The sequence below is a fragment of the Loxodonta africana genome, chromosome 15 (assembly GCF_030014295.1).
Source record: "Loxodonta africana isolate mLoxAfr1 chromosome 15, mLoxAfr1.hap2, whole genome shotgun sequence".
In the NCBI taxonomy this organism is placed as follows: Eukaryota; Metazoa; Chordata; class Mammalia; order Proboscidea; family Elephantidae; genus Loxodonta; species Loxodonta africana.
In genome coordinates, this window is record NC_087356.1 from 683343 (window position 1) to 704525 (window position 21183).

Below are 21183 nucleotides of genomic sequence, written 5' to 3' on the forward strand. Positions count from 1 at the left end.
CTATTTAGATATTTAAAAGGTATTCTATTCCTGTGTTTTAAAAGGTATTTTAAAAGGTAGCTTTAATCTGTTAATAAAGTGCATTTTTCAATATAAATTTCAAAGATTATTTTTCAAGTAACAAAATATCTTCTTTTGGGGGGGGAGGACTGTTAACTTCATCACTAATATTAGTGACTCTCATTTGGTCTCAGGCCACACGAGAAGCTAACAGAAAACAAAACGGGGTCTGGTGGTCAGACCTAGAGGCTTGCTTGTCAGCCTCCTGGACACTGGTCAGAGCCAGGATCAGGGATTTTATTCTCTTTATCACCAGTTGGCTTAATCCTGCCCCACTATCTCCCCCTGTTCCAGGTTTCTCACCAGAGTCAGCTGGACGGGGGGAGGGGCCGCCACAATGGTAAAAGTTCACAGGGTTCAGAGGCAGTGAGGGTATGAAATACGTACCCGCTCCAACCTCACTACCATATCCGGTCTGCACACCAACCACCAACCAGAATACCCCCACTTTAACACAGTCAATCTATCAAAAATACAGCTTAAGTTCGTACTTCCGGTCTATAAGATATCAGGCACACACAAATTTTGTTTCGCTATCTGTGTTGTGCCTAACAATCCTACATGTTGATACGTGATCAATAAAATGAGTCTTTACAAGAAAAATTCTATTTCCAAATAGGATCATATTTGCACACATTGTTGCTGTTAGTTGCCACTGAGTCATTTCTGACTCATGGCCACCTTTAGGTGTCAGACCAGAAATGCTCCTAGGGTTTTCAAGGCTGGGACCTTTTGGAAACCAGGCCTCTCTTCCGAGGAGGCACCTCTGGGTGGACTGGAACTGCCAACATTTTGGCTAGTAGATGAGTACCGGACCAACTGCACCACCCAGGGACTCCCATTTGTGGTCAGGTTTTTAACATATATTTTGGGGGAACACAACTCAATCCACAACCACCACTGTGGCAGCCAGCCTCCAAGACGGCCCCCAGGGATCCTACTTCCTGGTACTCACAGTCCTATACGGCCCCCTCACACTGAGCCAGCACAGGTCTACGTGGCCAAGAGGACAAGGCAGGCGACCGCGTGCCATTTCTGAGATTACGTTACAGAAGACATCGCAGTTTCTGTCTTGGCTTCTCATATTCTCTCTCTCACATCCTTTCTCTTGGATTAAAAAAAAAAAGTCTTTATTTGAAACTTAAAATCTCTTAATTATTAAGTAGGAAGGTTAGGTTTTTAACATCTTACATGAACATAAAACTTCAGAAATTTTTCAAAGGGAAAATTCTTACGAGGTACTTTTTCACTCATAGAAAACGTAGTTTTAGCATGTGAGAAAGTGTTTTGCTCCACAAGCCCAGTAGTAAAACTCCAAGGAAAAAATAAAAATAAAAGAGCATAATGAAGCATAAACCGCTCTCAACGTGAAGCTGCTGCAAAGCTGTAAAGGGCAGGCTAAGTCTGAAGTCCACAGGAGGCTGGCCCAATCCCGCAAGCACCAGACTGAGGCCCAGGGAACCTGCTGGATTCAGGCTTCCTTTCTCTTTACTCCTAACAAAGACCACTAATCAAAACTTTTATAATGCAACTGTGTCAGACCCCATAATTGTATCAAAAGTGTGATACGTTAGCTGAATTTTCATCAAAACTCTTAGAAATAATTTTCTTCTGATTTTTTATATTCAGAAGTTACTGGTATTATTATTTCATAAGGGAAAATGCTACAAGGTATAATCAATCCACTTGTGTATACCCAGGAGGGGGTATGTTCAGTGCCAAAGAACTCTGAGTTCCTAAAAGATGCAGGTTATTTCATCAGCAGACTGTTCTGGCTCAGCTGCAGAACTACTTTCCAACCCAGAAGGTCGTTTCAAAGCCTAAAACTCAGCAATTGAAAAAAATTAATATCGTGGTTAAGTGGCTGATAGTGAAATCAGGTTGATAGTGAAATTAATATCGTGGTTTAAGTGATTGATAGTGAAAAGGGCTTTCTGCAGCACTGCCAGTCAGTACAGGAAAATTGGGAAAAAAAAAAAGACTGTAAATTCATAATAAGCTCAACAGTCAAGACAAACTTTCCGATTTCTCCTGAATGCCAGACAGCTTCTATCCCGTTGTTACAAACAGGAAGTGTTCAGAGGAGCTGAAGTCATGTCACGAAATTCATTCCAACTCTTTGTAAACCCCGCAGGCCCCGCTCTGTGAGGATGCTGGCGGTGACAGCAGCCTGTGCTGGGGCGGGGGGGTCACACAGGAGCGTTCCATAGCCACCATCTCCTCCCGAGGAACAGGACCAGCGCAGCTCACACCTCCAGGGAGCTACAAGCCACCATCACCCACCTCTGCCAGCAGCCCCCCGGTGACCAATGTATGACTTACAGACGACTCCGTACATAAGAACAGACTGCCATAAAGCCGCTTCCATTAAAAATGAGTTAAATACAATGGTTTGTGATAACGAAATGCACGCACTACTTCGTGACGCTCATGAAAACGTGTGGTTTGGCAGTGTTCCTTGTTTTTGGGCATAGAAAGGTAAAACATATACTATATAATAAGACAACATTTGACTAACTGGCGCTAAATAAGAACTGTATCTATCTGTTCTGACTTACCTTAAAGACAGGCTTGGGAACGGGTCTCGTTCATAACCCAGGGAGGTCGCCTGTACTGGGTTTCAGGCCCCGCGAGCTACTCTCACACATGGTACGCCATTTTTATACCCACAAAGTCATTACTGGAATTTCAAAATGTGGTACCAAAACCCACTAAAATTCACAGAAACACTCCACTCTACATTGCTTTTAGATGTTCAGTGATCTACAAATACTTGGGTAGGATCCTGATTAGATTTTAAAACGATCAACACTAAGCTCTATGGACCCAGGTGGAACAAATGGTAAACATTAAGCTCTGAATTGATATTCAACTCAGAGCTGAAAAATGATTTCTCAATCCCCAAAATTACCAGATTATATGACTTCAATGAAATGAAAGTTTTAAACACACAACAGAACATACTTAGCCAAATATGTGACACACCTTTTACCACACTGTGGGGCTGTGGGCCAAGAGAGAAAAGGTAGAGGGACAAAAGGCCCCTGCTCTTGACATCCTGGGGCCCCGACCATCTTCATTTCCTGAGGGCAGTCTGATTAACAACCCAAAGCCATAAAGGACGAGGTAAAAGACTGTTTCCTTGTACTCTGAAACCAGCTGTAAAACCAACTGCAAAAGTGATGTTCAAAGAAAGTTTAGAAGAAGCACTGCTTCTATAAGTGACAGCCACTTTGAAGCTCAACAGTCATTTGGAAAAATAAAAGTTTTGGGATGTTTATTAAATCCCACAGTCTCCTTACTTACTTGCGTATCTTTAGAAATATCTTTTTGAATTCAGAATTCTCTGCAGCCTACAGAAGGAAAAAAGCAGTCGGTCAGCCCACGACCATTGCCTGAGGAAACCCGCCCAAGTGATCAGACAGCTCACCTGCCCAGGTCGTGTCAACGGCTGCAGGAGAGAGAGAGCAGCTGCCCTCATGGTTTCACTGCAGTGGACACTACCAGAATCACCTATTTGAAAATCTTCAACTCCAGTGATTCTCAGGTAAAATAACCTAAAAATCGATTTCTCTTTTTTCCCCGACACCCACAGAGACCTGGTCCAGCTCTCCTTGCATCACTTTATTTTTTGATAAATCCCCTATCAGTTCCCCTAGCTATGGATGAAAGTTAGACATAAGAGGCTCTTTCGGCACTCAGCATTAGTACTCACAGATTCCTACGTCCACGTTGCCCCGGGACACAGTTGTGACAAGCCCAGGCAGTACACGAACTCAAGACAGAGCTTTAAAAACAGCTGCTGAGATAAAACACCACAAACAATACTTAACACTGTGTATCTGGCTTTGCACCGCCCACAGCCATTCCGTGGCCCCAGGTTAGAAAGTCAAAACAAGCCGCTTTCATCAATTTCCAGTCTGACCACTGGAAACTGCCAGGAAGCCACAGCTACAAAGGATGGGCAGAAACCTGGAAACTATCCCAGCGCTCACGGGATTTTCCCTCTCACTATGACCTGTTTGTGACAGTAAGAAATCTAAGGCTTTAAAGAAGAACGTGCTGCACATTGTCACTCATTTCTTATTCCATCAGAAGTCCTAGTTTTCCAGGTTCACCTGAGCTGTCCCTGACACTTACCACTCATTTACTAGAGGCTGGTGGAAAGCCGGCAGCCGCCTACATCTGAGAAAATGTCTGCTTAACGCTCACCGAACTCCAGTACCTCAGACAGACGGGAGACCATGCAGGGCGCTCTTCACATGACACCTGATCTCCGGGCCTCTGTGCCCTCTTCCAGGACAGGTGTGGCCTGCTTCCTCAGGTTAAAGGGTGTGACTGCTACAACCTCCTGGCCCGCAGGGAACTGAAATGTTTCCTTATAACCTGCCCAACCAGCCTTGACTCCATCCTCTGGCATAGACACAGTCTATCATTCCTCCTACCCACAACGGGACTGGACCTTTGTGACCCATAGGGTCATCATCGGCTGATATTTGGAAGTAAATTGCCAGGCCTTTCTTCCCAGTCATCTCAGTCTGGAAACTCTGATGAGACCTGTCCAGCATCATACCCACTGCCCTTGAGTCGATTCCAACTCATAGCGACCCTATAGGACAGAGTAGAACCGCTCCATAGAGTTTCCAAAGAGCGCCTGGCAGATTCGAACTGCCGACCTCTTGGTTAGCAGCCGTAGCACTTAACCACTACGCCACCAGGGTTTCCGTCCAGCATCCTAGCAACACAAAAGCCTCTGTTGACAGACAGGTGCTGGCTGCACATGAGGTGCACTGGGCGGGAATCAAACCTAAGTCTCCCTCATATACTCCCCCCGAAAAAAGCCAAACCCACTGCCGTAGACTTCGACTCAGTGGAAGGAGAGAATTCTACCACTGAATCCCCCCTTACGCTTAACCCCAGTTTTTATCAATGGCGCTGCCACCACATGCCCCAAACCTCGTCTTGAACCAGGTCCTTCCCTCTCTGTGGCTTTTATGACGGACCCTGGAAAGACCCTCGTCCACCATCCTGTCCTCCTCAGCGAGCTCTCAGAACAAAACATGCTGCTCTGAACCGTGCCTGGTGAAGCTCAGGGTCTGGTGGGGCCAGGAAAGCAGACACTGATATCTCCACACCGACCCCCAGCCCAGAGAGCCTCCTGGACAGCTGCATTGGTATTTCTCTAGTCCTACATTCCTTCCCGAGGATTAGAAAGGATTTGACTATGCCATCTCATTTTGAAAAACAAATAAAAATAACCCCCAAACTAAGTACAGTCAAATGAAGACCAACCCTAAGCCTGCTTTAAGACAAAAACATAAGCCATATATCCCTTCTACTGACAGTGGAGGCAACTTCCTACCCACACAATTTATCTCACCACTTACTCCACCAAAACTATAAAAAAAGAAATGTTTTTAAAGGCTTTTTAAAACTAAATGTACAACTCTCTACATTAATTCACTTAAAACCATTCCTGAGAAATACATGTTAAAAAAATTTTAAGGTACTAGCTTTAAGCGACTACAAGTTGTTCTTACCCAAATTAAAAAAAAAAATCAGATCTTGGAAAGGAAGTGAGACTGTAACTACAGACGTAAGAATTTCTGACTATATTTGAGTAAGCCTGGCTTCCCCTATGAAGCTGAAGTTTAGTTTAACACTGGCAGCAGGATACAGGTGATGGGCAGCGTCTTTCTCTCTGACGCACACAAAGACCTCCAGCTCACTTCGTCTCAACGATGGGGGACTAAAGCGTGGGTCAAAAACAAGAGCAAACACTAAACTGAAAAGCTACATCTTAAACAGTTTTAAACTAAAACGAGAAAAAAGCCTGCAATTTTATTTATGCAGTTAAAATCTGCAACAGCTGTATATAAAATGGAGCCCTGGTGGTGCGGTGGTTAAGAGCTTGGCTGCTAACCAAAAGGTCGGCAGTTCGAATCCACCAGCTGCTCCCTGGAAACCCTATGCGGCAGTTCTACTCTGTCCTATAGGGTCACCACGAGTCAGAACCAACTTGATGGCAACTTTTTTTTTTTAAATATATGAAGTGAAGCACTACTTTGTTAATACAAATACGTGGTTACTGATCACACACCGTAAGGATGAGACACAGTGAAAGCTTTCCACTGAAGTTCACACAAAGCATATCCCACTACTAAGGGACAAGGCAAACGCAAGCCCCGTGGCCTTTTGTAGGAAACCCAATAACAGAAAACCAGAAAAGAAATGCTAAAAGAACTAAACTCTGCTTAAAAAATAAGAAAGCTAACAGGCTGGAGTTAGCCCATACTGTGAGTGGTGGAGTGGGACAGCCAACGAGAACAGCAGTTTCAGCACGAATTCCTGCGTCCACTGGCCCACCTGGCCATCATGAAGCCTCCGCAGAACAGGTGATCCCGAGGGAGGGTCCCGCAGAGCAGTCTGGAACCCGTACAAGTGTCACATAGCGTCATGTCCCCATGCAGACGGCTTTTTTTGTGGAAGCCAGCATCACTGTTAGTGTGAGCATGACCTTAAGCATGTTGGATTCTGTGCTGAAAGACAGTCTTGTCTGGTTCACACCTCCTCCTCCACCTCCTCCCGAGTGCTCCTCCCTCCCTCCTCCTCCCCCCACCTACTCCTCACTCCCTCCTCCTCCCCCTCCTCCCACACACTCCTCCTCCCTCCTCCTCTCCCTCCTCCCACATACTCCTCCTCCCTCCTCCTACCACCTCTTCCCTCCTCCTCCTCCTCCCTCCTCCCGGGTGCTCCTCACTCCCTCCAGGACCACAGTTCTGTTGCCTGAGTTGGTACACTGGGCAAAATGGCCCAGCATCTCTGTACTGAGAAGCCCATCCATGTAACACAGGTCACAGTGGGGCTGGGGCTGCTCCACCCCCCACTCCAGGCGCCCTACACTAGCCTGCAACCCTCTACTTCAGGTGACAACGCTGGACCCCGGCCAGGCTGAGACTTGCCCCAGGGGCTGGGCTGGGTCACCGCCCGCTGGAACTTTCCACTCCAACACTTCACACCACACTACAGGAAAGGACGCAGTGACAGAACACAGAGGTTAGTAAGCACCCTGTATTCTGTACGTCAGGCTTTCCCCACACAGAAACACAGCAAAAAGGAGTCCAAAGCTTCAAACGAACACACCGGTCAAACCCAAGTAGGAAGCGACGGAGCAGCTAGCACCCACACGTTCCATTAAACGTCACGAGGACTCCCTTCAAATCAGGAACTTTTTTCTGAAGTTGGTGAATTGTTTTGACTGACGAGCATAATTTAAATTCAAGTCTAAGTAAAACTGAGGTCTAAATTCACACATATACCAACATGGTGTATTATCCAGAATTCATTTCTAGAATATTTTGCATTAAGAAATTTCACAAGGGACCAAAAAAACAACAAAGCTTTTTAAAGTCTTTTCGCCATCACATTTATTTGGCAGAAAAGTAAGTTACTCAACAAAACAAGGCTGCCAAGCTTGGCTCATCTCACACCGCTTCACACCTGAGATAAACACACTCGTCCCGCTTGTGCCGGCTTCGAATCACTCATTAATTCTTCTATAAATGGGCTATATTAGTGTTTTAGGAACTGGATGGGAAAACGTGCTCTGACCCAGGCGTGTAACATATTGGGAGGGGAAAAAAGATCCCAAGGCAACCCTGATGGGTGGTTGAGAACCAGTACATCACATCTGTTCCAGTTTATCACTCACACACCCTACCCGACTGAAATGATTCTTTTTTTTTTTTATCTTAGCTTCGAAACCCTAAGAAGGTAGCAAAGCCCAAGCTAAAGCAAGCATCACGGCGCTGTGGAGCAAAGGGCAAGGTGCCAGGGCCACAGACCTGATTCAAGCCCAGCGCCAACATGACACGCAGCCTAGACCAGTTTCTGAAACCCACAGCCTCCATTTTCTCGCTCTGAAAATGACATAAAATCTCCATTTGTCAGGGGTGTAGACGCCCGCACTCACTGTGAAGTGTGTATGTGAGACATAAAGGGTATGTTCTCACGTTGTAGCCAAGCTACAAAGCACTGCCCAGCCCTCACTTCTGCTTAGCTCTGGGGATACATGTGGGAAGGGCAAGGAGCAGGAGAAGAGAACTTCCCTCCAGCAGCCCTTCCTCAGCCATCTGTTTCCCTTCATCACTGTCTCGGCAAACCACAACTCTGCTCACAAATCACACAGATCTGGTCCAGGGCAGAGAACAGAGAAAACAGAAAGAGGATTTGGGTTTCCCACAGGACACTGAGAGTGCCCACTTGTTCTAAGAAAACACTGAAAACCAAGACTGTCTGGCATCCTATCAACTGGGGTTAAACACATCCATCGTATGCACCTTGTCTGTACTGACCGCTGACATTTGTTACCTCCTAGGACGTGATTTTTTTTTTTTTTTAGGACGTGAAGGAAACGTTACCAATAAAGGCTCATAAATGACTTACTCAAGTGTCAAAGCCAAAATTACATATTAAAGACCACTAATTTTCTGTTATTTTCTCAAGAAAGGAGTTGAATTTTCTCAGGGATAGGGGGATAAAAAACTGTTTTAAAATCCTTGATTCTATTCAGGCAGTGGACTTTTCTAACATTAAATCAATGAACAACCATCTACCCCTTATTTCCAAAAAAGTTACACAACTTTCAATTGCAGGAAAAAAGTAGCTTACCCTGTGTCTCATGTCTCAAGGCTATCCCTTCAAATGCACCCCTTGAACTGTGGTCAAGTTTCTGCCAAATCCAACAGGCTGTCTCCCTCGGGCGTCCCCTGCAGTCCTGGGACAGTATGCAGCCACAGCCCCAGTTCAGGCGGCACCGAGGCGGGCTCCAGATAGCCCTCCACGATTCAAGACTTGCCAACAAAGCCAAAGTTCTTTTCAGGGTGACACAGGCTCACGTGCCAGTTAGGGGTGATTCAGACCTCTGCTCCCCACACCCGTACTGCCAGTTTCTAGAAAAGAGTTTCTTGTTTTCTTGCTTGCTTGTTTGTTTTGGAACCCAGGGGATTAGAATTGCAGTAGCATTTCCAGATGAATTCACTTCCCTATGAGTTTCCTACACTCCTGAAATGACAGCTCCTTTCCAGGGAAGCAGGAGAGAAGGTTTTATTACTGTCATGCTCAGTGGTCCCTGCAATGGCGGTGTCAGAGCACCAAGGGGCCAGAAGTTATCCGCCAGGGTTCTGCCAGACACTTTATGTCTATTAGCTTACTGAAAAGCTCCCCACAGCCCTCAGGGTGAGCATTACTGTCCTCTCTGATGGACAAGGAAACCAAAGCTCAGACAGGCTAACCCTTGCCTAGACGCTGGTGGGACCGAGAAGCAGCCAGGATCCCAACCAGCCCCTGCTCCAGGCCAGGCACAGCCTGAGCAGGGGGAGCGAGTGCAGAGAACAGCCAACAGGTGCCGAGTCCACCTGTGGCCTCCAACTCATGCAGATGCTTTACAAGAAAATACTCACTTTGCTAAAACAAACAGGACAGCCTCGAAAGAGTAAGTTAGGGCCTTATGTCCATCTGGAGTACTTCTGGTGATGGGCCAAAAACCTGAACTCTCCTAGTAGAAATCTTCAAAACACACAGACAGCCAGACACACACACACTCCAGCTGCCTTTGAGTCAATGCCAACTCGTGGTGACTCCTTGTATGTCAGAATGGAGCTGTGCTTAACAGGGGTTTCAAGGACTGATTTTTTGCAAGCAGGCTGCCAGGCCCTTCTTTCGTGGTGCCTCTTGGGGGACTCGAACCTCCAACCTTTTGGTTAGCAGCCAAGCAAATTAACCATTTGTACCACTCAGAAATCTTTACCAAGGCACAAAGGACGTGATAGTAACACATAAGTATACCAACAAGATACACATACAAGTGCGTATAATCTGCCGGGTATGTAAAAAAAAAAAAAAGTTAAAATTAACAGTACAATCATATAAAATATATACTATTGATTAAGCTGGTTCTTATACATGTGAATTCGGATGATTTTCCAAGTACAGCAAGGCACACTGAAAATACCACCTGTACCCACCTACAAAAAGATCCACTATCTACGTTTTGATGTATTTTCCTTGTAATCTTTTTGTTACACTTTATAAACTTCCGAAACACCGAAGGAGGATCCATCAATAACTTTGTAACCTACATTAACCTCATGTTATACCAGGAGCATTACTTGATGCCATTATTCTTTATGGCACCACTGGGAGGGCAGCCACAAAGCCTGTCAAAGGATGCATGATAATTCAGACTCTCCCACGCCATTAGAGCTGTGGGACACTTTTTGGCTGGTTTATATAATGCCGAGATGAGCGCCCTTGAGCACACACTTGTGCTGGCATTTCCTGCAAAAAAGCATATCATCGGGTGCTCTGCCCAAGCCTGCAGAGCAGGGTCTGGGGGCCCAGTGGGTGGCACAGTGCTTCACAGTCTGGCCCATAGCACAGCACAGCACAGCAGCCGGTCAACAAGGCCTGGTTTCTGTCAACAGTGTGATGTGACGCCCACAGAGGAGGAAAGCAGTCTTAGTCCTATGCTCCAGCACAGGTCTCCTTAGAGGGATTGCTCAGTGCTGGCCACACAGCTAGAGGCTGCTGATCAGACTGAACGTGACCAGAAGGTAGACGAGGCTGGAAATCTGTCACCTGAGGAATATGACAAGAGACTGAGGCTGACTCAACAAAGACAGAAGACAGTTCTTGTGTGGGAGGTGGCAACAGGGAGAGATGGTAGCCCACAGGGAGCTCCATCCTAGGGTAGGCAGGATGACCACAGATCAGGAGGAGACTCGGACACTAGGAAAGTGCTGCAATTTAATGGTTTCAAAATAGGTCAAGAAGCAAAGCATCAGACTTTAGCATTTAAGAGACAACTACATGTGTATCTTCACACCTAACATTGCAACACCCTAAAATATAAAACAAGACAAATGAATGGACGGTATCTCATTTTTCCTGCTTTAGAGTACAATCATGCAGAACTAAAGAACTTATCATTTCCTTTATCTGATAAATGTGGCCTGTATTACCACTAATCTCCTCCCAACTATAAAAATCTATTACACATAGAAAGTAAAAAAAGAGGTGATTTCTAAAAATCTGAGTAGTAGCTTATAGTCAGAGCCAATCAATGCCAGTCATGAATATTCAGTTAAGACAAGACACAGACCTCCAGCTCCACCAAGGTGGAGAAGGCCCCTTCCTCCCAGGTCCTTCCTCTCACCTGGACATGAACAACAAACACACACAGGAAGTCTCTGACAGGCAGACAAGACAGGCTGCCCAGGGACCTCGAGACTTGAGGAAGAACAAGGTAGTAAGCTCCCTGGTTTCCTTGTTACCTAACCACTGATCCTGGAGACCGGGCTGCAGAAGCCTCCGGCGGGAACCACCAACCCACACAGACAGAAAGAGCTTCGAAAAAAAGCCTGTTGCCAGGACCAGGAAGAGAGGGGTCTAACAACAGAAAACCTTTCTGGCAACACCTGCCCCACTCCAGAGGAGCCCTGGTGGCACAATGGTTAAAGTGCTTGGCTGCTAACTGAAAGATCAGCAGTTCAAACCCACCAAAGCACTCGGTGGGAGAAAGATGTTGCAGTCTACCTCTGTAAGGCTTTACAGCCTTGGAAACCCTTTGGGCAGTTCTACCCTACCCTAAAGGTCACTATGAGTCAGAATCGACAGTCGTGGGTTTGCTGTTTTTGGTTTTGGTTTCCCTACTCTAGGAGTCCTAGATGGCACAACAAGTTAAAACGCTCAGCTGCTAACAGAAAGCCTGGAGGCTCGAGTCTACCCAGAGGCACCTTGGAAGAAAGGCCTGGCAGTCTACTTCCAGGTAAGTAGACTGCCCCCAGTGTAAGCAGGAGCTGAGGGGTGCTGAGTTTCTGCCCCCACCCTGCAGAAGCAAAGTGGTGGGAGTCAGCTCTCCGCTCCCCTCTTCCAGGTGTCGGTAGGGGCGGGAGGCCGAGCCCACACCTCCAATCAGGTAACGAAGCAGTGTACGCTGATACTCCACTTTTGCTGAGAAAGTATCATCAAGGCCGAGGAGGGGGCTAAACTTCCACCTCACCCGGCAGGCACAGAGAGAACTGAGAAATACAATAAACAAACCAGCCAAACTCACCGGAGGGGCTCACGAATAGAGTGGAAATGATAGAGGAAAAAATCAGTGAACTGAGGCCAGATCAAGAGAATTTACCCAGTCTGCAGAACAGACTGAAAACAAAAAAAATGAACAGAATATTAAGGACCTGTGGGACAGTAACAAAGGCACCAACATCCTGATTACTGGGGTCTCAGAAGAGAAAGAGGAAGAGACTGAAAAAGTATTCAGAGATATATGGCTGAAAACTTCCCAAATTTGACATAAAACTATAGAATTCAAGAAGCTGGGCAAATCCCAAACAGCATAAACCAAAAGAAATATGACAAGGTGCATCATAATTAGACTTCTAAAAACTAAAGACAAAGAAATCTTGAAAGCAGCCGGTGAGAAATGACGCACTACCTAGAGGGGAACACCAACTCAAAAGACAGCTGATTTCTCATCTGAAACCATGAGGGCCAAAAGAAAGTGGCATATTTCTCAAATACTAAAAGAAAACTGTCAGCCGCAAACTCCTCATCCAGGGAAAATATCCCGCTGGCATGAAGAAGAAATACAGACATTCTCGGACAAAGGAAACCTACGATAATTTGTTGTTAGTATATCTGCCGTTAACAAATGGCTATAATTTCCTTTGTTTAGAAATCTTCTAAACAAAGGAAATTGTAACAGAAAAAGGCTTGGAATTTCAGAAAGAAAAGAACTTCTCATGAGTTTCTTAAATCATCATTTGATGGGTGAAGCAAAAAACACCATTTGATATGGTTCATAATGTTTGTAGAGAAAACACTTAAGACAATTATACTTGAAAACTGGGGAGGGTAAAGGCACAAAGAGGGAAATAAGGTTTCTACAGTGACGCAGAAGACATAAAACGTTGACACCATTGATATCAGTAGGCTCTAGTAAGTTACGTATGTGTACTATAATAACCTAGAAAACGACTAAGAAAATTATAGAGAGCAGTATATTCAAAACATAATAAAGAAATCAAGATGGAATCCTAAATAATGTTGAAATAACCCACAGTAAGATAAAGAAATAAAGACAGAGAGAAAAATAAAAGAAGCACAAACAGAGAGTAAACAAGAAATAAACAAGAAAATGGCAGATTTAAGCCCTAACATATCAATAACTGCCTTAAATGGAAATGGCCTAAATACACTATTTAAAAGATATCAGTAAAAATGGATAAAAAAATATTATCTGAGAATATGCTGTATACAAGAAACTTACTTCAAACACGACACACAGATTGAAAGTAAAAGGATGAAAAAGGATACATAATGTAATTTAACTTTAAAAAGCAGGAGTGGCTATATAAACATCGGATAAAGCTGGCTTCAGAGCAAAGGGAAGACAATCGGAAATGTATATGCGCCCAACAAAAGAGCCTTAAAACACAACAGCAGACTCTGACAGAGCTAAAGGAGAAAGAGACAAGCCCACCATTACAGTCAGAGACTTCAACCCCACACTCTCAGTTGGCAGAACTACTAGACAGAAAATAACAAGGATACAGGAGAACTGAATGAAACAATCAACCAATGGGATCTAATTGATACATATTTTATAACCACTCCACACAACAACAGCAGATACAGATAAAAGTGCCCACGGATCATTCACCAAAACGGACCATATCCTGAGCCATAAAACAAACCTTGATGCATTTAAAAGAACTGAAATCACCCAGGGTATATTCTCCGACCACATGGAATCAAACCAGAAATCAACACCAGAAAGACAACAGGGAAATCTCCAAACACGGAAGCTAAACACACTTCTGAATAATCCATGGGTCAAAGAGGACTCTCAAAGAAAATAAAAACACACAGAGCTGAATAAAAATTAAAAGAACATAGCAAAACATGTGGTATGCAGCTTAGGGGAAATTTATCTAGTTTTTTAAAGGCTTACGTTAGAAGAGAAAGAGTCTAAAAACTATAAAGTTAAGTTCCCAGCTCAAGAAACTAGAAAAAAAGCAAACACAAAGCAAGCAAAAGGAAGGAAATAAACAACAATGAAAATGAAAACAACAGAGGAAATAAATAAAACAAAAAGCTAGTTAAAAAAATCAATAAAACTGATAAAGCTCTAGAAACTAACAGATAAAAAATAAGATACAAATCACCAGTACAGAAGGGAAACGGGAAACCCAACAATGGATTGTTCATCACTTAAAAGGACAATAAGGCAATACTATAAACTATCAATTTCTCAAAAACCACAAACTACCAAAAATCTCAATCAAGATGATACAGAAAAACTGAATAGTCCTAAAACCATTAACAACAACAAAAAAAAATTATAAAGTAAAAACAATATCCAAGCCCAGATGGTTTCACTAGAGAATTCTACCAAACATTTAAACAACACCAATTTTACACAATCTCATCCAGAAAATCGGAGGAAACGTTTCCCAACCCACTGCAAAGGCTTCGATACTAAATCAGACCTTCTTAAAAGAAAACAGAGGAATACCTCTCACAAGCTCAGGCACAAATATCCTCAAGCAAATGTTAGCAAATTCAACCCAGTGATATATAAAAAGAGGATTCGTTCCAGGCATGTCAGGCAGGTTTAAAATTGAAAATCAATCAATGGAATGCAGCATTATCAACAGGCTAGATGACTGTTACACGATCATATCAATTGATGCAGAAAAAGCACTTGATAAAAGCCAACACCCACTCCATTCATGATGACAACTCAGCATCTAGGGGTAAAGGGGAGCTTCCTCACCTTTTTAAACAGCGTCTAACAAAATACCTGCAGCTGATGTCACACTGGGGCCCTGGCAGCGCACTGGTTAAGAGCTCAGCTGCTAAGCAAAAGATGGGCTGTTCGAATCCACCAGCCACTCCTTGGAAACCCTATGGGGCAGTTCTACTCTGTCCCATAGGGTCCCTATGAGTTGGAATTGACTGGACAGCAATGGGTTTGGTTTGGGTTTTGGAAACATCAAAGGTAACACGAGAGACTGAAACACCTCCCCCTGAGATCAGGAACAAGGCAAGGGACGTCTGCTCTCACCACGCCTAGTAAACATAGTGCTGGCAGCTCTAGATCTGACAGAAAGAAATAAAATTGTTCCTGTTGGCAGATTCCATGAGTGTCTCTGCAGTTCTTCCACAAAATCTAAAATAACGCCTAGAATCACTAAGTGAGTTCAGCGAGGCTGCAGGACACCAGATCAACACACACACAATCAATCACCTGGACACCTATATACAAATACGAACATGCGGAAGCTGGAATTAAAATACAATACTATTCATAACTGCTCCAAAGTCAATGAAACCAGTGGCGCTGGAGCGACAGGGCGTCCACAGGCAATTAGAAACACTGACCTAAACCTCACACCTTACACACGGATTAACTCGATAGGATTTGTAGCTCTAAATGCAAAACTATAAAACTTTAAATAAAACACGGAGAAGAACATCTTCGGGCCTTAGGGCTAGGTGAAGAGTTCTTAGGCTTGACACCCAAAGCACAATCCATAAAAGGAAAAAACTCTGAACTTTATCAAAATTATAAAGTTTTGCTCGCATTAAACCCTGATAAGAAGAGACGAAAAGACAAGCTACAGATTGTGAGGTAATATTTTCAAGTCATAGAGGATGAGGGCCTTGAGCCTTGAATATACAGAGCCCTCAAAACACAAGAGTAAAAACAAAAATTCCAATTAGAAAATATGCAAAAGACACTAGCAGCAAGGAAGAGAGTATGCAGACGCAAATAAGCACAAAAAAACATCATTAGCCATTAGGCAAATGCAAATTAAACCACACTGAGCTATCAGCACGCTCCTGTCAGAATGGCCACAATAAATAGGTATCAATGCTGGCAAGGACAGGGACAGTCTGCCTCACTGTACAACGCCTGTAAAGCCACCCAAGGAAACCGTTCGGCAGTACCTTAAAAAACTAAACTACTGTTAAGATCCAGCAACTGCACTCCTGGGCATTTACCCCAGGGAAATGAAGATTTATGTTCACAACAAAGACTGGTACAGGGCTGTTCACAGCAGCAGATCGGCTGCCTGACGGGATGCTTCACCACGCAGCTCCTTCCTGGACCACTAGTCCAGCAGCTGCCAGAAAGGTACCAGGAAGACAAGGTGGGACACACCACTGTGGGCGGGCTAACCACCACCCCACCCCCCAACAGCCAGCTGTGCCACCCAAATGTCTTTCGACAGGTGAATGGTTAAACAAACCGTGAGACATCCATACCATGGACTACTACTCGGCAATAAGAAACAAGGACCACCAATACCACTTATATCTTACACTGATCTCAAGGGAATTATGCTGAGTGAAAAAGCCAGTCTCAGAAACCTACATACTGTATGATTTTTACTTTAAATGACAAAAATACGAAGATAGAGGGCAGATTAGCAGTTTCCAGGGGTTACAGAGAGGGGTAAGTGGCAGTGGGGAGCAGGAGGGATTCGCATTGGAGCTGTTCTGTATTGCGACTGGGGTCACACTCATCTACACGTTTGATAAAGTTAAACAGAATCACACACACACACAGACACACACACAGCGGAGTGGTGAAATCTGAATAAAGTAGATGAATTACATTCGTATCAACTTCCAGGCTGCCGCATTGTAATTACACAAGATGTGACCACTGCAGGAGACCAGGGTGAAGAGCACGCGGGATCTATTCTCTCTTACAACTACATGTGGATCTACAGTTACCTCTAAATAAAAGTTAAAGAAAGAAGATACAAATTTAAACCTGCCTGGACAACTATCAATTACTTTTTACTCTTTTCGTTTGGAACTAGGGAGGAAAATTCTTTCTTTCTTGTCCGTTTCCATGCCCACTCGGGACCTGCGGAGTGCATGTGTTCTCTTAGTGCCTGAACCCGTGACTTGGGCTAGAAGGCCAAAACTGGGTCCTCAGCAAAGGAGACTCCACAGTGAGGTTCCAGGGCAGCTCTGAGGTGCCGGGGGAACAAAACCACTCCACTGGCCACTTTTTCAAGACCCCCACGCACCATGCAGTTTCCAGAGGTAAAACAAGACCTACGTTTCCTACTTGCCCGGAGAATACAGGAATCCATAAAGCTAACACAATGTTTAAGGGACTCACAGGATTAGGTTGATTATTTTTACTCTCCTAAATCAGCAGAAACAACCAAAGGAGTAAGTTCCACGGACAGGGTGCGCCCCAAGTGTGAAGGAGGTCTGGCTCGCTAAGGCCTGGCCGCACCTCCCAGCCCCTCCACGTGCAAGGCCAGCCAAACCTGAATGCTGGCCACAGACGTAAGTCTACATTTTCCCGTTATGTAAAAAAAAAAAAAAAAAAGGTAACATTAATATTAAAATTGTATTCTATCTAACCCAATAATCAACATGAAACTTACTAACGATGTACTTTACACTCTTCCACATACAAAGTCTTCTAAGTCCAACAGGCATTCACAGTGATGGCTAGGGAGCCCTGGTGGCGCAATGGTTAAGGCACTCGACTGCAACCAAAAGGTCGGTGGTTCAAAACCACCAGTGGCTCCGTGGGAGGAAGATGTGGCAGTCTGCTTCCGGAGGGATTTACAACCTTGGAAACCCTATGGGGTTGCCGCCAGTCAGAATCAACTCGACGGCAATGGGTTTATTCACACTGATGGCACTTCTCAATTAGGGGTCACTCCATTTCCAGTGCTCAATACCCACATGTGGATTCTCCAACGGGCAGCAAAGAGCTAGGCCTTACATGTCACTTATACGTGACAAATGTTTATAGCTGAGTCCAAATAATTAAACATACTTCGGAGGGCGCAAGTCTTATCCGTTCACAGTTAAAAACCACTCTGTGGCAAAGCCAATGAGTATAGTTCAGTTGACCTGCAACATCTTCTGGGCTTTTCCTCTCTGTCAGTGAAGTGGGAACCCTGACTACAGAAATCAGCACTAAGCTGGAAACCTATTAACACCGAGATCCAGCTCTCACTAAGACCAGCAGGACATCATGCCTGCCCCCAGGGAGCTTGGGACCTGAAAGAGGGGTCAGACATTCACCTGCACCAGGAGAAGTACATGCAAGACACTAACGGCACAAAAAGAGTGCAATTACCTCCAACTGGTGAATTCTGGCGTACCAGGTAACAACATGAAGTTTAAGACATTTACCGAAACGACAGGTAGGAGTTATGTATGACTAGCATTCATTCCCTTTCTGATCTTTCGCAACGCGTATTTCCAATTGCACTGACTATACTTCAAAGCGAGAATCTGCACAATACTTTACACGTAATCAGTATTAAAAACAGAGATGCGGAGAGCGCTAATCGGAAAAGGCATGAAGCAAACCAACATCTCTGCCAGCTGCTTCGGTGAGAATAACCCAGCTCCTTCTCTTAGGGGGGCACCTAATAAAGTACCTCCCAGCGTTTAGCATGAGACACACGGTGAGCACATGTAGCTGCGGGTATTCCTGCCATGCTTAAAGATTGAGGCCTGCCACTTCCCAGGTGTACCTGACCTCTGACCAATGCTGTCCCACAGGGACCTGCTGGTCTACCTCACTGCAGGTCACGAAGTCAGAGCTGTACAGTACAGCCTGCTGGTCTACCTCACTGCAGGTCACGAAGTCAGAGCTGTACAGTACAGCCTGCTGGTCTACCTCACTGCAGGTCATGACGTCAGCTGTACAATACAGCCTGCTGGTCTACCTCACTGCAGGTCACGAAGTCAGAGCTGTACAGTACAGCCTGCTGGTCCACCTCACTGCAGGTCATGACGTCAGCTGTACAGTACAGCCTGCTGGTCCACCTCACTGCAGGTCATGACGTCAGCTGTACAGTACAGCCTGCTGGTCCACCTCACTGCAGGTCATGACGTCAGCTGTACAGTACAGCCTGCTGGTCCACCTCACTGCAGGTCATGACGTCAGCTGTACAGTACAGCCTGCTGGTCCACCTCACTGCAGGTCATGACGTCAGCTGTACAGTACAGCCTGCTGGTCCACCTCACTGCAGGTCATGACGTCAGCTGTACAGTACAGCCTGCTGGTCCACCTCACTGCAGGTCATGACGTCAGCTGTACAGTACAGCCTGCTGGTCCACCTCACTGCAGGTCATGACGTCAGCTGTACAGTACAGCCTGCTGGTCCACCTCACTGCAGGTCATGACGTCAGCTGTACAGTACAGCCTGCTGGTCTACCTCACTGCAGGTCATGAAGTCAGAGCTCTACAGTGCATGGAATGCAAGACTTCCCATGGTGTTCCAGCATGAAACTCTCCAGTTTGATGATGGCAGACTTCAGCATGCTAAGTATGATCTACATTTTAATAGAATCTGTAGTGGTCTTCCAAAATGATAATGCTACCAGTTTAGTGATATTTCCTTTATGCAGGTAGGGCTAATGTGAATATATGGTAAATGAGATTTGGTATATGGTGATCAAGACACAAACCCTCCCCACTGGAGGGGACAGGGAGTTGATCCAGCAGAGGCTCCCCTTAACCACGGTTACCAGAACTGCACATACTCAAAGTCACATGCTGCGGGCTCAAGGGTCAAACCAAGTGCAGATGTTTAGATGTTTTTATCTGGCTTATACAATGTTTTCGAAGTTCTAAAATGGTTGCCAACGTTTCAGTGGCAGGGTATCTGGCATCCCGATCTGCATTCCTGGGTTCTCTTGCAATACAGGAAAATCTGCCACTCTGAGACCACACACCCTTGTGGCTACAACTAGGGGTGGCTATAATTTAAAGGTGGCAAGTGCGCTCCAGTTTCCCCGCTAGGTCAGCCCCTCAGTGATTTCACTTCTGGGTCTCTTGGCATCTATCTATGTTTGCCACTCCTGGTTTAGATCCTAAAACTGCCTTTAATCCCTGAAACAAAAACCTACAGCCTCATCTCATTAATAGTATGTCCAAACCCTCTGAGCAAACAAAATAAGCTCAAAAAGGAACGTGAATAGAAAACAAACCATTTTCATGGTTCTATGTCAGTAACAGTAGTTAAAGCACTCGGCTGCTAACCTGAAGGTCAGCAGTTTAAACCCACCAGCCACTACTCAGGACAAAGACATACCGTCTACTTCTGTAAAGATTACTGCCCTAGGGGGCAGCTCTACTCTGTCCTGTAGGGTCACGATGAGTCAGAACTGACTCAATAGCAACGAGTTTACGTTGGTACTGCTATATGAACAAGTTCATTTCTTTTAAATATCACTTAAAAAAAGTATCTCTCTTCACACTTTTAGTTACAACTTATCTTCTGTAACTGACCAGGTCCCTTTCAAGCTGAATGGCATTAAGTCAATCTCAGTGGTTAAAAAAACAAGCCATCTTTCAGCTTGGCAGAGGCCTAGGTCCAACTTTCTTCAGTTGTCCTGCGTCTGGCTTCAACACCAGTCGCCTCGACCACACCGCCAAGTTGGACCCCAAGGAGATTCAAGTCATAACCCTGAGTGAGGTACACCAGTAGGGAAGTCAGTGCCATGTCTGCTCTGGCCCCCAAGATGGGCCCCCCCAGTCTGTCTCCAAGAAGTGCTGGTGATGACACAGCTAAGGCAGCTAGCGACTGAGAGGGTCCAAGGGCTACGGTGAAACTGCTCATAAGAGAAATGCCAGGGCGGTGCTTTCGGCCTCTGCCCTGACCACTGAAGCACTCCAGGAACCACCAGAGGTAAAAAGACGCTGAGAAACGTTAAGTACAGTGGAAATATCACTTTTGATGGGACTGTCAGCATTGTCTGGTAGCTGTGGCACCCATCTTCAGCCAGAGAAGGCTCTGGAACCATTACAGGGACCCCGGGAACTGCCCAGTCTATGGCTGCAGCGTCGATGGCCACCACCCTGAAGACATCAGCAATGGTGCGGTGGAGTGCCCTGACAGTGAGGAACTACAAAGAAAAATATTTCAATAAAGGATCATTTGGTAAATAAATAAAAACAAAAATGAAGCCATGGTCACCCACTGCAGCTGAACGAAAGGCAGCAGGAAAGCCTTTCTAGTCCAAAGCTGACGCTCAGCACAAGCTCCCAACTCATCG

The 21183-nt window shown here is 45.2% G+C and overlaps 1 protein-coding gene across 17 annotated transcripts in view; it reads right to left on the bottom strand.

Annotated features, from left to right (window-relative positions):
* Positions 1-21183, bottom strand: part of BCL2L11 (BCL2 like 11) — a 77696-nt gene that overhangs the window by 53318 nt on the left and 3195 nt on the right. For 2 of the 17 annotated variants that reach the window (XM_023541127.2, XM_064268374.1), the window contains one exon: positions 3367-3862. The exons of 12 other annotated variants lie outside the window; for them this stretch is intronic. In XM_023541127.2, the coding sequence (XP_023396895.2) occupies positions 3837-3862 (26 nt within the window). In that variant the 3' untranslated portion in view covers positions 3367-3836. Of the gene's footprint in view, positions 1-3361; positions 3863-5600; positions 21034-21183 lie in introns of those variants that run through there. 3 more of the 17 variants (XM_023541126.2, XM_064268373.1, XR_010317858.1) reach the window with 2 other exon arrangements.